The sequence below is a fragment of the Arachis hypogaea genome, chromosome 7 (genome assembly GCF_003086295.3).
Source record: "Arachis hypogaea cultivar Tifrunner chromosome 7, arahy.Tifrunner.gnm2.J5K5, whole genome shotgun sequence".
In the NCBI taxonomy this organism is placed as follows: Eukaryota; Viridiplantae; Streptophyta; class Magnoliopsida; order Fabales; family Fabaceae; genus Arachis; species Arachis hypogaea.
Window position 1 is genome coordinate 13445070 of NC_092042.1, and position 17268 is coordinate 13462337.

Here is a 17268-nt window from a genome sequence, read left to right on the forward strand (position 1 = left end):
TTTGAAACACTTAATCATGTTTTCAGTTTAATTTGTTTATCTTTATGTTATAATTTTTTCAAAGAGAAAAACTATGAATCAATTAGGTTTGAGGCAAAACTTAAGATACCTATGGGTAATGGAACAGGAAACGAGGCAATATATGAATGATCAAGACAAATTTAAAGAATAAAAAATTTTATTTTTTTAAACATATAGCTTATAAAAAACTATCGAAGTCTAATTTCTAAAAAAATTTTCTGTGAATACGTATCTTATCAAACTAAGATACTTTAAGGGACAAAATGTTTTTTTTTTAGCTCAAATAAAGGGTTAATTTTTTCAACTAATATGGATTAGTTTTTAAATTTTAAATTTAAATTTTAAATTCTAAATTCTAACACTTAAATTTAAAATTTTCAAAAGATAAAAATAATAATAATTTCACAATTGAAAGGAAAAATTAATTATATTAACAACTTAAAAGTTGTTTACGGCTTTTCCTATATTTTTTTAAAGGCTATTTTGTAATAAAAGAATTATATATTTTGGGAACTAAAATAGCTTATTTGATTGTTATCTTTACCTTCATAACTGAAATTACCAAAAGCTCCGAGGGGGCAAACCTGAGAAAGTATAATGACATAAAAGCCATGATAACTATTCAAAATTATTGGAGGAAGAACACCGCCTTTACTCATATATATTATATTATTCTGCGAAGTAAGAAGCGAAACCACACTCCGCACAAATCGAAGGATGAATCTGTTTTCTCTTCTTCGATCATCAAAACTCTAATAATCTTTGCGCCTTCTTATTCTTCTTGCTGTTGAAGCTTCTGCCCCCAAATACTCGCACTCAACTCAAGCCCTCTCTTTCTTTCCTGCCATCCCATTTTTCCGTTCGGATTCTAGGGTTTTTTCCCTTCTGCGTATGCACCCCTCGCTTCGGCTATTTCTCTAGGTAATTCTAATTTTCATTTTTGTTTTTTGAACTATGTCCTCTCATCCGCAACACAAGATATGAATTCCCGAGCGTTTTGATTTTTGGGTATTGCGATATGGTTTGGGATTTGATTAGGCTTTTCAATTTAACGTGTTGGGAGTTTTGAGCTACCTATGAGAGTTTGCAAACTTAGTTAACAATAAATTTGAAGGGTTTTTTCCCCCTTTCAGGTGATATAGAAAAGTACGAAAAAGAAAACTAGAAACTTTTAAATATATATTTAAAAGCAGCTCGGAGTATGTTATTCACATTAGTCTAATTGAACTAATTTGTTTCTTATTTGTTGCAGGGCTGAATTATTCTCAGTTTCGGAGGAATTTGATTCTTTTGTTAGATTGAAATTGCAATGGCTTCTTCCTTGGATATGTCACTTGATGATAGGATAAAGAGCAGCAGGAGTAACAGAGAAAGAGGTAGAGGACGTGGCAGAGCCCGAGCTCACACTGGCCGTGGGACAGGCAGGAATCCTGGTGTTGGTGGAAGAATAACTGGTGCTGCTCGTAGAGGTCTTAATACCCGGCCGTCATCCTATGCCATTGCCAAGGCAAGCTCAAAAACAGTGGATCCTTATACATGTGCTTGAGATTCTGGAATACTTGGATACCCTAGTATCCTATTCCAGAGAGGAAAATTATAGAAACTCAAAAAAATGCAAGAGGAAAGATACATTAGTATTTGTTCCAAAGAGAAGCTAAAGCTTGATCATTCTGCATCTTCGATGCAATTGTCATAGTTTCTTTAACATTGCAAATAATGTGAACCTAAAGAGTTTTGCTTTTGTGTTTGGGGGCATGACTACAGATCTCTGATGTATTCAGGAGTTTTTGGTGCTGCCTAGCATACTATATGAAGGAGCTTCATGCATGAATTTTAAAATGGAGCTCTTATGGCTAGCTGCAAAATTTTGTAGCTCTAAAGTTGGGCCAAGTGCTAAACCATGCTAATCCATTTGATTTAAGATCAGATGATTTAAAATGCTCGAGTGCTGGGTGTGTGGACAGATGTTTTATTGGATCCTCTGGCTAAGTTTGGTTCTACAGTGCAAGATTTCTCTTTACTTCCCTCTTTCATGGTATTTTGCAATGAAGCTTCCTCCACTTACATCAGAACTCGAGCTTCAATTGTAGCATTCATATCACAAGTTTATTTGAAATTGGTTGAATTCTTACTCCTGGTTTTCATCATTTACTTAAAAGATTGGTGTTTGAATGTAGTGTGTCTTTCTGTGTATATTATTTTGGCTACATTTACTTTGCCACGTGCTTTATACTTTTGTCTTTTAATGTTGATGTTTCTGCTCTCACGACTGCTCTTGAACAATGGTGGTTACCTAAGAAGTTGTGTTTTTTTGCTACTCAAGATTCAAGAATCTCATCTGATTTTGTTTTCCAGTCCATCCGGAGGACCGGGCCTTTTCCTTGGCAGCAAGATTTGTTTGAGGATAGCATAAGAGCTGCAGGGATACAAGGGGTTGAAGTTGGTACAAAGTTGTACATTTCAAATTTGGACCATGGAGTAACCAATGAAGACATAAGGGTACAACTTTTGTCATGGCTTCCTTTTTAGTAGTCTCTATTTCCTGCTAATATTTCTTGAAGTTCTCTTCAATCTTAATTTACCATGCAGGAGCTTTTTTCTGAGATTGGAGACTTGAAGCGCTGTGTTGTTCATTATGATAAAACTGGACATCCAAGTGTAAGTATCATACTGCACTTCAACTTGAGCTTGATATTGTTGATTAGCTTTATTTTAGGCTTTTAGGACTTTGACGGAATGTCGAAACTCTACCACTTTTTCCTTGTTGAGAGTTGTGTTACAATGTAACAAATGTTTCTGTAGATGTAGATATTGTATTCTGTATCCAATATTAATATTAATTTGATTTCACTGGCATTCACCAAGGAACATATCGTTAGATTGTCACTCTGCCTTGACAGGTGGAACTTTCCCACTAGCAATCAGATAATAATTAATAAACTATGGCAGTGTAATGTATATTATTCTTTACTATCATAATCAACAAAATACTTCAACTACTTTGATAGGGTTTCTCAAACATGGATGTTAGGGCCACTCTGATTATAATTTTATTTCTTTCTTTTCTTTCTTACATACAAGTATTGAGCATCAAAACTTCTTACTGACCATCTCTTAAAGAAGCCACCACTTTAGGGAGTAAAATAAATGGGTGAATCTTTTGCCCTAGGATTTTCAGAATTGCACCTCTGGTTGATATTGAAAGTCAGGACAAATTTGAATTCGTAATTTTCATTTGGATTCTAATAGGATTCTTTTACTAAATGATTCCAATGGAAAAGTGGCATGAATTCCCCCATTATGTTTTTAGATGCTTTTACGATGAAGGGGAAGGGAAGGGTAAATGAAGTGGCCTTTGGATTTGTATTGTAACGAACCTACTTGACCATTACTCAGTTTACCCTACTTTCTAATGTTACCCCATGACACTTGAAAGTTTTGAGATCTGAAACTCTGTCTTCCTTCCAATAGTTTAATGTCTGGACCTGTTCTTTTCTCTCACCTAATAGTAATAGGACTTATTCATCCACCTAATAGAGGAGAATGAAATACACGATGATTACGGACTACAGAAATAGTAGTTTTATTTTATTTTATTTTGTTTCATTATAATTGTTTTATAACAGCTTTAGTTATTAGAAACTATGGGGATGAATCTTACCTGTGGGGTGTGGACATGTTGTACATGATGAGCTATTTTGGTTTGATTACTTTAATTGCTTTTCTTTCAAATGTAAATGATACATTCTTATGGTCTAATAGAGGAACCTGTTTACAGTCATGTTGAGTAAGAGGGGTGATTTTCAATTGGTTTATTGTTGCCTGAATATATGTCTGACATTCCTATGGAATTGCGCTAACTTATGTGAAAAAATGTTTGCTTCAAAGATCTGCTGTTTGGCAGTATTGGTTTGTTCATTTTACTTTTGAAAACAAATTTGACATCACTATCTTTTGTTTCTATGATGAATTGAACTGGGTTGCAGGGTTCTGCTGAAGTTGTCTATACAAGAAGAAGTGATGCATTTTCTGCTCTTAAACGATACAATAATGTGCTTCTGGATGGAAAGCCCATGAAGATTGAGATTGTTGGTGCCAACGCAGAATTGCCTATAACTGCTCGGGTAAATGTATCGGGGGTAAATGGGCGAAGGAAGAAAAGGACAGTTGTGATGATGTATGTGATTTCTATGGACTCTGAATATGTTTCTAGATGCATATGTCGTCTAGTTACTCCTTTTTCTTTTCTTTTCTGGTCCCCTCCACGGGTATTCTGGAAACATATGGGAAAATTTTATGGATTTTATTTGTATTACAATTCTGCAAAGTTGCTTTAAAATAATGCATCTTTTGGTATATGTATTGAACAAGACATCTATTATCTTGGATGGTATGCTGATGTTAGGAATTGCAGGTCTCGTGGAGGTCAAACTGGAGGTGGTGCTGGGCTCAGTCGCGCTGCCACGTAAGTTTACATTATTATCATTTAGCTTTAGCATGCTATAGATATGGAAATTGCTTTTTCCTAAGATGCGTCTTGTCATATGTGTGTGCACATGCGCATGCAGGCTTATACTATCGGATTTTACATTTCATGTTAATATTAATGTAGACCTTGTGTCCATGAAGTGTGGTCAAGCATCTTGTTTTGTTAAATTAGGACACACTGGTCTCTAATGCTCTATGAGCCTTCATATGAGGGACTTTGGTGGACTAAGAAGCCCTGCTTGATATTGCTTCCTTGTCTTCTCTGGTTTCCTACATTTTATGTGTTGTCCGCTAGGATTATTTATTGAAGGAATAAAAGCAACTATTCAATTGGAACTACGACATATTAGAATTGTTAAATTTGCAAGTATCTCCTTAAAAATGGTCCTTGTTATATTATTTTCTCATTGATTGGATAGATGGAATAAAGGCAGCACAATATTTGAGAAGGGATTTAGTTGTGTTAACTTACATTCTAAGACTTGCCATTTGATTAACGTGTAGTCGGGTACAACGTAGTGGGGCAAGGCCAAAGGGTGGAACTTCAAGTGGCCGAGGCCGTGTTCGCAGCCGTGGACGTGGCAGGGTTGGACGCCAAGGGCGTGGGAAAAAGGAGAAGTCAGCTGAGGAACTTGACAAGGAGCTGGAAACCTACCATGCTGAGGCTATGAACATCTCGTAGATGATGACAAAGAACTTGACGTGGCATATGGAGTTCAAATTTGTTGATTTAGTTAGTTACATTTTTATTTATAGTTTATTTCTTCATGATTGAAGGGGAGGCTCGGAGCAGCGGATGAGTTGTCTCCACGTGACCTCAAGGTCACGGGTTCAAGCCGTGGAAACAGCCACTGATATAATTATCAGGTTAGGCTGCGTACATTACAACCTTGGTTGCGGCCCTTTCCCGGACCCTGCGTTAAACGCGGGACGCTTGTGCACCGGGTTGCCCTTTTTTATTTCTTCATGATTGATCTTCTCTGACTACGCTTTGTGTTGTTAAGGCTATATCTTGTATTTTCAATGCATCATTGGACACTTTTGATGAGACGTGTTAGGAATGTGCCAAATTATGTATATTCTACGTTGTACCAGCACTTTGCCTTATCATAATTATGATTTGCTTAGGGTCTACATTTGCTTATGTATCTTGTTCTTTGAAAGATTGTTGCTTCTATATGAGTACAAGAATTCGAAATATTAGCTTCGATATCAATTTCTTGTTTCTCATTTTATTACTATATTTTATCCAAAATGAGAACCAAGTTTACATTTGTTGCTGTCGTCTGTTGATGCTTTGCTTTTTCTACAATTATCTGCTCGAGTCAATATTGCATATCGAATACTCATCTGCTCAATGCAATATTATTTTGGCCAGATCATTAACAAGTAGTGACTTCTTATTGAGAATAGTGTTTCTAGTGTCACACTAGTCTGTTTAAGTGTCGGGGTTCGAATCTCGCTTTATGTATGCAGCAATCTAGACTTTTAAATGAAGCTTGATTCATGGTAGATTAGTTCTTGGTTTGTCGGGAAAAAAAAATAAATAAATAAAAGAAAGTGTTTCCAGTGTGAAACCAATTGGAGGGAGTATATTATGTAAATAGGGGTTGTAAAAGATTGGGAAGTTTAGTCATGATTTTATTTCAGCAAAATCCGATCAACTTCAATTGGTATAATGTGCGTGTTCCTTGGTTTATACATTCAAAATACTAATTCATGTGGCTAGAAGCATGCATTTCAATTTGGCCAATGATTTTTGAACATTGGTGTCTACTCTTAGTCCATTTGGATAGTGATTAAAAATGTATAGCCCATGATGCAAACTACCCTAAAATGTTTATTCATAGTACTCGTTATCTTGTATTCCTTAGCTAAAAACACCCTTGATGTTAGATGTTAAATTCACTAACCTAATAAGAATTGTGGTTTGACGGATAATTATTTATGTTGATACAATATTACAATTGATAAGAGATGCGTAGTTGAGAGGAGTTTAAGAAGCACCATGTCCTTTTTATGCAAGAAAAATGAACATTAATGTTACAACTTATAATGGTGGGGGATTTTTTTACTGATATAAAATGAAAAAAAAAAGTTTTATTATTACAATAGTGGATAAATTTTGTATTTTCTTTTTTGAAATTTGGAGAAGTTTGGCCAAATACTACATATGGGCCGTGTTTGTTTTTTGAGACAGGACATGACATGACATTAAGACTATTTTTAGAGACAAAACATGACATGACACTGAAACAGAGACAATAGGACGGAGACATAAAATTATTCTTTATGTATTGTGTTTGGATACGATGTACAAGACACTAATGTCCAGTATTATGTTTGGATACACATGGACAAGACTAAAATAGCCATGTAATTCCAAATTTTTTACATTAGATACAAACTAATTTAATAGAAAATGAAATTACATAGGAGTATAGACAGAACTTGAAAAAATGTTGAAAGAGGCAAAAAATTTTAATAAAAAATATATAATAATATTTATATTAAAATAAAATTTATAAATATAATTATTTTATTTTTAAATTTATTATTAATATATAGCAATACATATGGTTAAGATTAACAAAAAAAATAAATCTGAGTTTGATTAATAAAAAATTTTGTTTAGGTTAATAAGCCAAACTAATTTTAAATAAAAAATTAATTTTAAAAAAGAATTTATTTTTACATGAAAAAAATAGTTTTTGCACATAAAAATCTACTTTTATTTAGAAAACGAATTTTTTTATTTAAAAACTGATTTTTTCTTTAAATTATATAAAATCAATTACAACTTATAAATTTTTTTTAGCATTTTAAAAGATCAATTTTAACTTTGATATTTTCAAAAGTTTTAAGATTAATTATTTTTATTATTATTTTTATTACAAATCAAATAATATAATATAAGGTTAAGATGGTATTGAAGTAAGGACGATAAGAAAGAAGGAATTATCCAGCCCAATAAAAAATTCTACAAAAAGGAGAGAATACCTGAAAAAAAGAGAAAGAAGGAGAACGCAGAGATAAAGAAAGACTAGGAAGAAAAAAGTATCTCCCTGAACACAACGCAATAAGAAAAATAAGAAGGGGTAATAGTGGAATAATAAAAAATATCTATAGACAAAAAGAAAAACAAAATTTATAAAAAAATCTGTGTCCATCCTTCCAAATCCCGTGTCCATCACTGTTCTTCGTAAAAGAGTGGATACAAAAGAATAAAAAACTGTCTTGGAGACAATGTATTAAATGTACATGTCTCTACTTCTAAATATTTTTTAGACATATATTATCCATGTGTCTGTGTCGTGTCTTCAAAAACAAACACTACCATAAGAACCATCCACCTTTGAGTTTGTGGAATAAGTGATCCCACTAATATTTTTAAAATGTATAAGAAAATATATATTTATGTATATGTGTGCTCTCATTGTAAAATTGTGTTTGGTCCCATATAAAAATAAAATTTGTTATTAAATTTTTTGTCAAAAAATTATTTTATTTAATAAATTTAACTATTTTGCATCTTAAAGACATGTTTTAAAAGTATAATAATTTTTTTAAAATTTTTAATGCATTAAATACATTGAAACTATAAAATAGCTTATCTTTTTAGTTATTTTTAATAAAATTGTTTTTTTAATAAAATTATTTTTAATTTTCTTAAATAAAATGCTATACATACCAAAATTAACTACTAATATATTTGTGTGTATATATTTTATATTTTAATATATATTTTATACTAGTGGTTAATTTTGACATATACCAATTATAGTTTATTCTTAAAATATGTTTTTAGAATGCATATTAGCAAGATCTTATATACTAAATTAACTTAATAAAAAATAAAACATTGTGATAATATTTAATTAATAATTTATTTAGTTGAAGTTTATACTTTTTTACTCAATTTTAATATCTACAAATAAACTACATATGTATTTTGATGATTAGTTCTCAAACATAAAATTAAATAAAAATAATTTAAAAATTAGTTGAATAGAGGATTTTGAACTTCTACTTACCTACCTACCTACCTACCTACCTATCTATCTACAAAGCACAGACACTTCGTCGAACACATTTTGAATATGGCACTCCTTTGACATTTTGCTGTATCCAATCTTGTCTTAATACTGATATGACCGTTATACATCACTTGAAAGTTATAGCTTGGCTAATCTTCTTGTAACCGATGTATTAACTCCCCCAAATTATGATTATAAATGATCTTTACTCAGTAACGCAGGAAAGGGGATTAATTTCCCTTGAATGTCAGAAAGCGATTATCCTCGTCTTCTAATTATAAAAGGAAACTATCAGAATTCGAAAGGTATATCATCTTTTCCAAGATAATAACTCCTCTCATAATTCTTATTGACTGACTTGAGCGTCGAAGTGCTTTTTGCAGGTGCTTCCCCTCTCGTTTCACTTGGTGGCCGAAGTACATCGTGATCCAGCCAAGAGGTCGTCCAACCCCGCTAGGAGACAAATTATAGCTCAGCGTAGGGAGCCCCCAGATCAACGTGTCTCATTACTATCAAAGGAAGTTGGGTTTCTTTTTTTGTTTTAAAAAAACTGAAAAGACGTGATAATTACAAATTAATGTTAACTGTAATTAAAATGGGTGCAATTTCCTAAGCAAGCTTGTATCTATTGAAGTGGGTTTTTAATTAAGGGGTAGGATTTATTGTGGAACTGAAGAGTTTATTAAATGAATGGCTTAGAATTTATTTCAAGTTACACTTACTGAAGCAAAGTGTTGTGGCTTTAACTGTTGCTGGTTCCAGAAACATGAAGATAATGAGTAAAAGAGGTTAGTAAAAACACTCCATAACTCTTTTAGCTGCTTTCTATTTTTTCAAAAAGGAAAATGGTTGAGAAGAAAGTGAAGGTCTTATCTAAGGTTGATGATGATGAGTCTTACGAATGGGTTGATGGGGACGTTAAGATAAGGGCTTCTCTATTTGCTGATAAGGAGAGTGTTAGTGAGGTGAATTTATCGAGAGTTGTTAGGCTTGGTTTTCAAATTGAGTTGTTGCCATGCAATCGTATGGATTGCGTTTTTCATAGGAAGAAAGATTTTGAAAACTTCTTCATGTACAACTGTGTTTTTGAGGAATTCTTCGTAAAACTGCCTTTTACGAATTTTGCATGTGATGTACTAAAACAGATGAACTGCGCACCCTCTCAAGTTCATCCAAATGGATGGGCATTTTTAAAATATTTTCAAGTTTTGATGCAATTTCCAGAAATAGAATTTTTCTTTTCTCTTTTTCAAGCCAAAGTGGCCTGGAAGGGGCTCTGGGTTAATCTGAACAGCACCCCTGAATTTTCTGTTTTCAAGTTATACAAATCTTCTTCAAAGATTTTAAGGAAATGTTTCTTAAAGTAAAATCGGTTGACGAGGAGTTTACATTTTATTTGGATGAATACTTGGGTGAGAAGTTTTCAATCTACTAGTGTTGTCAGCCTCAGCACATATTAGGCCCCGAACTTATAACCTCTCACCAAAATAATTCATGACTGACGCTCTATTTTCCTTCCAGGAAAGCAACTCTAAAATAGATATTAGACCACCCTTGTCGACCATTTCCACAAGAAAAGCTATTATGCACTCATTCTAAGGAGTTATAAGCTCGGGGCCTAATATGTAATGAGGCTGAGTAGATCGAAAACTACTCACCCAAGTGTTCATCCAAATAAAATGAAAACACCTCGTCAACCGATTTTACTTTAAGAAACATTTCCTTAAAATCTTTGAATGAAGATTTGTGTAACTTGAAAACAAAAAACCCAGGAGTGTTGTTCAGATTAACCCAGAGTCCCTTCTAGACCCCTTTGGCTTGAAAAAGAGAAAAGAAAAGTTCTATTTCTGGTTCAATTTCAAGAAACTGCATCAAAACTTGAAAACATTTTAAAAATGCCCATTCATTTTGGATGAACTTGAGAGGGTGCGCAGTTCATCTGTTTTAGTACATTACACTCAAAATTTGTGAAAAGCAGTCTCACGAAGAGTTTCTCAAGAACACAGTTGTATATGAAGAAGTTTTCAAAATCTTTCTTCCTATGGAAAACACAATCCATACAATTGCATGGCAACAACTCAATTCGAAAACCAGGCCTAACAACTCTCGATAAATTCACCTCATTAACACTCTCCTTATCAGCAAACAGAGAAGCTCTTATCTTAACGTCCCCATCAACCCATTCGTAAGACTCATCATCATCAACCTTAGGTAAGACCTTCACTTTCTTCTCAACCATTTTCCTTTTTTAAAAATCAGAAAGCAGCTAAAGAGTTAGGGAGTGTTTTTACTAACCTCTTTTACTCATTATTTTCGTGTTTCTGGAACCAGCAACAGTTAAAGCCACAACACTTTGCTTCAGTACGTGTAACTTGAAATAAATTTTAAGCCATTCATTTAATAAACCCTTCAGTTTCACAATAAATTCTACCCTTTCATTAAAAACCCATTTCAACAGTTACAATCTTGCTTAGGAAATTGCACCCATTCTGATTACAGTTAACATTAATTTGCAATTATCATGTCTTTTCAGTTTTTTATAAAAAAAAATCAACTTCCTTTGATAGCAGTGAGACACGTTGATCTTAGGGCTCCCTACGCCGAGATATAATTCGGATTCAAAAGCTCAACCTGCCTTATTTAAGACCAAGCTAAACTTGGGGGCTGTGATATGACCGTTATACATCACTTGAAAGTTATAGCTCGGCTAATCTTCTTGTAACCGATGTATTAATTCTGCCAAATTATGATTATAAATGATCTTTACTCAGTAACGTCGGAAAGGAGATTAATTTCCCTTGAATGTCAGAAAGCGGTTATCCTCGTCTTTAAATTATAAAAGAAAACTATGAGAATTCGAAAAGTATGTCATCTTTTTCAAGATAACAACTCCTCTAATAATTCTCATTGACTGACTTGAGCGAGTGCTCTTTGCAGGTGTTTCCCCTTTGGTTTCACTTGGAGGCCGAAGTACATCGTGATCTAGCCAAGAGGTCGTCCAACCCCGCCAGGAAACGAGTTATAGCTCGGCTCAACCAGATAAGAAGAAATACAAAACACAAAATTTTACTTCGAAAACGTTTGAACACACGTAAATACTATCATATGTCAGTGTGTTTAGTCTTATTCTTGATATATATTGTTGAAATAAATTTAAAAATAATATATATTATTATTTATTAAAATAAAAAATATTTTAATTACTTTATATCATTAAAACAAGACATTAAAAATAATTAAAAAATTAATTTATGTTTTACTATTAATAAAATAACAAAATATCATTATGATTTATCTAAAAATTACTTTATATTTTATATATATGCATATTCCATGTCTTATAAAATTTTAAGATTTGTGTGAAAAATATGTCTTGTATCGTATACCCGTATCCATATCTGTACATCATAACTATCTATCTATGTATCTATCCAAATTTTTTATTATTATTATTATTATTATTATTATTATTATTATTATTATTATTATTATTATTATTAGAGATTAAATTTGATTTTTTAATTAAATAATTGAATGATTATTAAGAGGTTGCAAGTTCGAATTTCCTATCTTTGGTAAAAAAAAATTTAAATGATTATTAAGTAATCTATAAAATATACTACAGAGATACGAAGGATTTGGTACAATTTTTTTTCTAAAATATCATTTACCACAGATAGTTCATAAAAAAAGACTTCACTTTACCAAATATTAAAATTCTATTGGTTAAAAAAATCCATTTCCTATCTTGACTAATCTCTTATTTATTTATTTATTTATTATTATTATTATTATTATTATTATTATTATATATAACATTTAATGTTGAATTTTTAAATATGGATAATTTACTAATATGAATAACAAACAAAATTGAATATTGAATATTTTTATATTATTTAATTATATATACTTTGATATGTTTATGTAAAATTTTTTATTATTCTTATATGTTATATGTTTATTTCTACGATTCACTAAATACACCCATTATATGAAATTTACACTTTATTATACACATTTTTTTATTATTATATTTATTTTTATTCTTTTATTTTATACCATAAATGTTCATTAAAGTAGTTATTCATTAGTATTTTTTATTGTACTCATTAATATTTTTAGAGTATAATAAAAAATATTAATGAGTACTATACAAAATATTAATAAATATTTTTTTAAAGAAAAAGCGCTCAACACAACAAAGTGGAGCAAACATCCATGAGTATAAATACATCTCAAAAAACAAGCATTACTAAACCCGCAAGAGTCACATCAACCCCTCGTTATCTTCAGCATTGCCATCAATAACCATCGGAGAGCGTAAAGGACCTGTTAATGATTTCCACCACTCCTGAGCCATGATAAATATAAAGAGTAAGGTATCGTTTTTGTCCCCAATGTTTGGGTAAATTCTATTTGTGTTCCTAACGTTTAAATCGTCCTATTTGTGTCCCTAATATTTGTAAAAGTGATTCAATGTTATCCTGCTATCAATTACACATCATGAACGCTTTAGTTTGAGTCTCTTCTTGAAGTTAGAATACAAATGTTTGGGATAGAATTGATGATCCACTCCAAAAAATAGCTCATCATAAGTTGAAACTAATTCCTACAACATTTACATAATTCACTTTTCTAAAGACATAATTGAATCTAAACACAAACAGTGGGTATAATATTAAAATCAAATACATCCAAGTGAGACCTAATTAAAAATGAATACATCCAAATGAGAATAATTGAAAAATATAATATGATTTTTTAGTATAATTGATAATAGGATAATATTAAATCACTTTTATAAACGTTAAGGATATAAATAAGACGATTTAAACGTTAGGAATACAAATAAGACTTACCTCAAACGTTGGAGATAAAAACGATACTTTACTCTAAATATAAATTATAGTTGTTAGAATACTAGTTTATTAGTTTCAAACGCATTGAAAGATTCTTGATTTTTTGAATCTCATTTTCCTTTATATTTTACATTGAATCACCTTCAAATGCCAAAATCCTAATTCACCAAGGGCTCGAAATTCACCATAATTTTTAAGAAGAAATTCTACTCCAATGAACATGCCGTACCAATGCCCAATCCCAATGATATTGGTACACCGAATTGCCCTGAAGCAGGGGAAAAAGGTTTCAGTGGCATCAAACGAGAAAGTGTAACAAAACAGTGTGTGTTTGGATTACAGTTTATAAACGAAAGTTTACATAAAATTAATTTTACAAATTTGATTTTGATTAAAAGTAAGTTTGTGTTAACGTGATTTATATTTGAGAATCTTTATATTAAAATGGATTATAATAAAATAGATGTTGTTTAGATTATACTACTCAAAATCACTTTTAAATAAAAAATTACTAAAAAAGACATCAATTAAATAATTTTTTATATTATTCTATTATTTTATTTTAGATATTTGAATAGATCCTATTAATTTATTTTATAATAAAATTAATATTTACTTACTAAATTAAAGTAACATGTAAAAATTGATAAAATATATTTTAATACATAAAAACACTAATAAATATTAAATTAAAAAATAAAACACTAATGAAATACATAAAAAATAATATCTTATACAAAGTCAAATAAAAATAAAAAAAAAAGACACTTTACATATTAAACATAAAGAACAATAAATGATAAAAAAATTCATATGAACTAAAAAACAATAAGAAATAAAAATATAAAAGAGAGTACTATACATTTTATAAGAAATAAAAATATAAAAGAGAGTACTTTACATTTTATAATGTCAAACAAAAAAAATATTTTATAATTTATTTTAGTGTCGTTACTCTCTTGAATTTAGTATCATTTTGGACTATATATTTTTATTATTTATGACTCTTTTGTTACTTATCATTAGTATATAATAAAAACAAAAATAAAGTACATTAAGAAGTACAATAAAAATAAAAAACAAGAAAAAAATTCATACAACATAGTATATAATAATTACAACCAACAATATATATTATATGAAAAAAATTATAATAAAAGGTAACTAAATTCATATGAATAAAATCAAATAAAAAATAAAAAAATTTATACACAACATAAATATAGTATAATAAAAAATAAAAAAATAATTTATATAAACAAAAAATAATAAAAATATCATAAAAATTAATAAAAATAAAAATTTATATCAACAATTATCATATAGATAAAAAATATAATAAAAATATAATAATAAAAAATTTAAAAACTAACGTCAGAAAGAACTAAAAAGACCTACAGAGATGGCATAAAAAAATAAAGAACAAAAAATATGAAAGAAAGAATTAAAAATAATAAAAAAATTAAAATCTTTACCTTAAGTGATGAAAATAAATTTAAAAAAATTTGATGAAAAAAAAATTATAACGAAAAATACACAGAGAATTACTGTCAAATTATATGGTTACGTATATCTTTTTTTATAGAAAAAATGAAAGATATAACTGATAAATATGGAATAAATTTATTATTTAATTTCTCCAACGGTAATTAACTTTCTCAACGTGAATGCAGTAACTAAATTTTTCAGTTTCACGTGAACGTACATTCAAATGTGAAAACACTTCTAAATTAAGAATTCTAAAAAATTTGTCAAACATAACAATGAAAGACACTCAAACGCGCTTTTTTATTCTTAACATGAATCTAAAATACACCCACAGTCATTACTAGTAAAAGAGTTTTCAAAAGTAGCCCGACCAAAAAAATGTATTGGTTAATGTAATTAAGGAGACAGTTTCCATCAGACTCAGTTCAGAAGATTGATTTGCGGTTGGAGGTAAAATTGTCAATGGAAGAGTATTTGAGGATATTTATCCTATAAAACTGTCTCACATAATATAAAATAATTAAAAATTAAAAATTAAAATACATATTTTTATTAATATTTTTAAGTTTTAAATTTTAAAAATAATTAATATAAAAATAAACATAAAATTTGTCATTATTATTTTAATAATATATTAATTTGATACCATAATAATAATAATTAATTTATAATGTCTATTATCTAACTATAATATCATTAGATTTTAACATTAATATTAAAATAAATAACATTAATCATAATACATTAAAATAGATCAAATAAATTAATAAATATTTAAAAAATTTATACTTATATTAATAATAATACACAATTACAACATAATTAACTCCAAAAATAAAGAATACACAATTAAATTAAATTAAATATTTATAAAATTATTTAATTAAATAGATACTATATCATTAGTTTTTGTCATATATAATAATAAGAAATATAATGACTGAGAAGCAATGAAGAGGTGCTGCAACTCTAAGATTTTTTGTTCGAATAATTGTTGATTATTCTTAGTATGATGGCTAAGTGACAATGGTCTGATTTAATTTTTATAACTATGATACAAATAATATAGTTGCATTTTTCAATTTTATTCACAAATGTGAATTTAATTTTTATAATTATGATACAAACGATGTAGTTGCATTTTTCAGTTTTATTCACAAATGTGATGAGAAGTGAGATCTGTAATAGTACGATATTGTTATTAGAATCCTCAATATTATTCATTTAAAAAAGGAAAATGAATAAAGGAAATAATTAAAGAGAGAGTAAAAAATTTAAACTATGTGAATGATGGATGACACATTTCACGAGGTTCTTTGGCTTGCTACACATCGTCGAGTCGCTCATTCCTAATAAAAATAATTATTCACTTAAGTATAAAAATATATTTAATGAATTGAACCCAATCCAATTAAAATAATCATTGACATAAATATTAAAATATACCTACTAAAATTACTATTAAAATAATTTCGTGGTGGTAAAAGATCGATATACTCCGGCGGTAACGTGCCACACTAAACCCTAAACGGCTCACACTTCCCTCTCATCAGTATCTCCTTCTGCCACACTCCGGCATCGCCCCAACCACCCTCCGCCGCCGCACTACAACCACCTTCCATCTTCTTCTGCTTGTGATACCCAACGGCAGCAACGCCTTGCTGCTTATGTTGTTGCGCAGCTTCTTTGGCATCGCCAGTAGAGACTTCGGCGGCCGCGCTCAGCACAATTTTTCAATCATCATCGTCAAAGCGTTTGTCACGATTTTGGCCGCAGCGAATTTCGGTTTGCATTTAAGGCGAATGGGCACATTTCGCGAGGAGAGAAGGACAGTTATTACTACGAGGAAGCCGTTGGAGCCGTGGGGCTTGGGAGAACCATAGCGCAAAGTAATAACCCTTTCTTCAATTCTTCTCTTCAGTAGGTTATTCTTTCACTGGATCTGTATATTGAATCCACTGGAACTTCTTTGCAGAACTCATCGGACTTTGCTACAAAAGGACAACGGCGTAAGACGTAACGTGAATGTGTATAAATGTTAATTCTAATTTTTTAAAATTTAAAATTTAAAATTAAATAATTAATTAATAATTTAATTTTATTTTTATTTTTTTAATCTAATATTTATATTGTTCACAATTATGAATTATCATTACTTTTTATATTTTCTCTAGAGCAAACTAACATCTATGCTATAACAAAAACAACGAACAAACACAATAAAATTTATTTTTTATTATATTTATCTTTTTTTATTTTACACCATAATTAAATTTTTTTTGTTTTATAAAAATTAATGAATACAATAAAATAATTACTCGTTAATATTTTTTGTTGTACGCATTGACATTTTTTGAGTACAATAAAAAAAA

The 17268-nt window shown here is 29.9% G+C and overlaps 1 protein-coding gene across 3 annotated transcripts; it reads left to right on the plus strand.

Annotated features, from left to right (window-relative positions):
- Positions 1-641: 641 nt before the first annotated feature.
- Positions 642-5783, plus strand: LOC112702537 (THO complex subunit 4C). Of its 3 annotated transcripts, none has more exons than XM_072199163.1 (8): positions 652-942; positions 1274-1528; positions 1786-2140; positions 2377-2520; positions 2611-2679; positions 4008-4198; positions 4436-4486; positions 5014-5783. In XM_072199163.1, the coding sequence occupies exons 3-8, from the start codon at positions 2054-2056 to the stop codon at positions 5189-5191; spliced, it is 720 nt and encodes a 239-aa protein (XP_072055264.1). In that variant the 5' UTR covers positions 652-942; positions 1274-1528; positions 1786-2053; the 3' UTR covers positions 5192-5783. The 3 variants fall into 3 exon arrangements, with proteins under 3 accessions (XP_025609407.1, XP_072055264.1, XP_072055265.1); XM_072199164.1 differs by having other exon boundaries at positions 712-942; positions 1803-2140; XM_025753622.3 differs by lacking the exon at positions 1786-2140 and having other exon boundaries at positions 642-942.
- Positions 5784-17268: the final 11485 nt, after the last annotated feature.

What these genes read in the sequence shown, in the direction of transcription:
- LOC112702537 (XM_025753622.3), top strand. Translation starts at nt 1,331, where the DNA reads ATGGCTTCTTCCTTGGATATGTCACTTGATGATAGGATAAAGAGCAGC. An exon ending in CATCCTATGCCATTGCCAAG is followed by an intron (nt 1,529 to 2,376) that starts GCAAGCTCAAAA and finishes TTTGTTTTCCAG; the next exon opens with TCCATCCGGAGGACCGGGCC. An exon ending in ATAAAACTGGACATCCAAGT is followed by an intron (nt 2,680 to 4,007) that starts GTAAGTATCATA and finishes ACTGGGTTGCAG; the next exon opens with GGTTCTGCTGAAGTTGTCTA.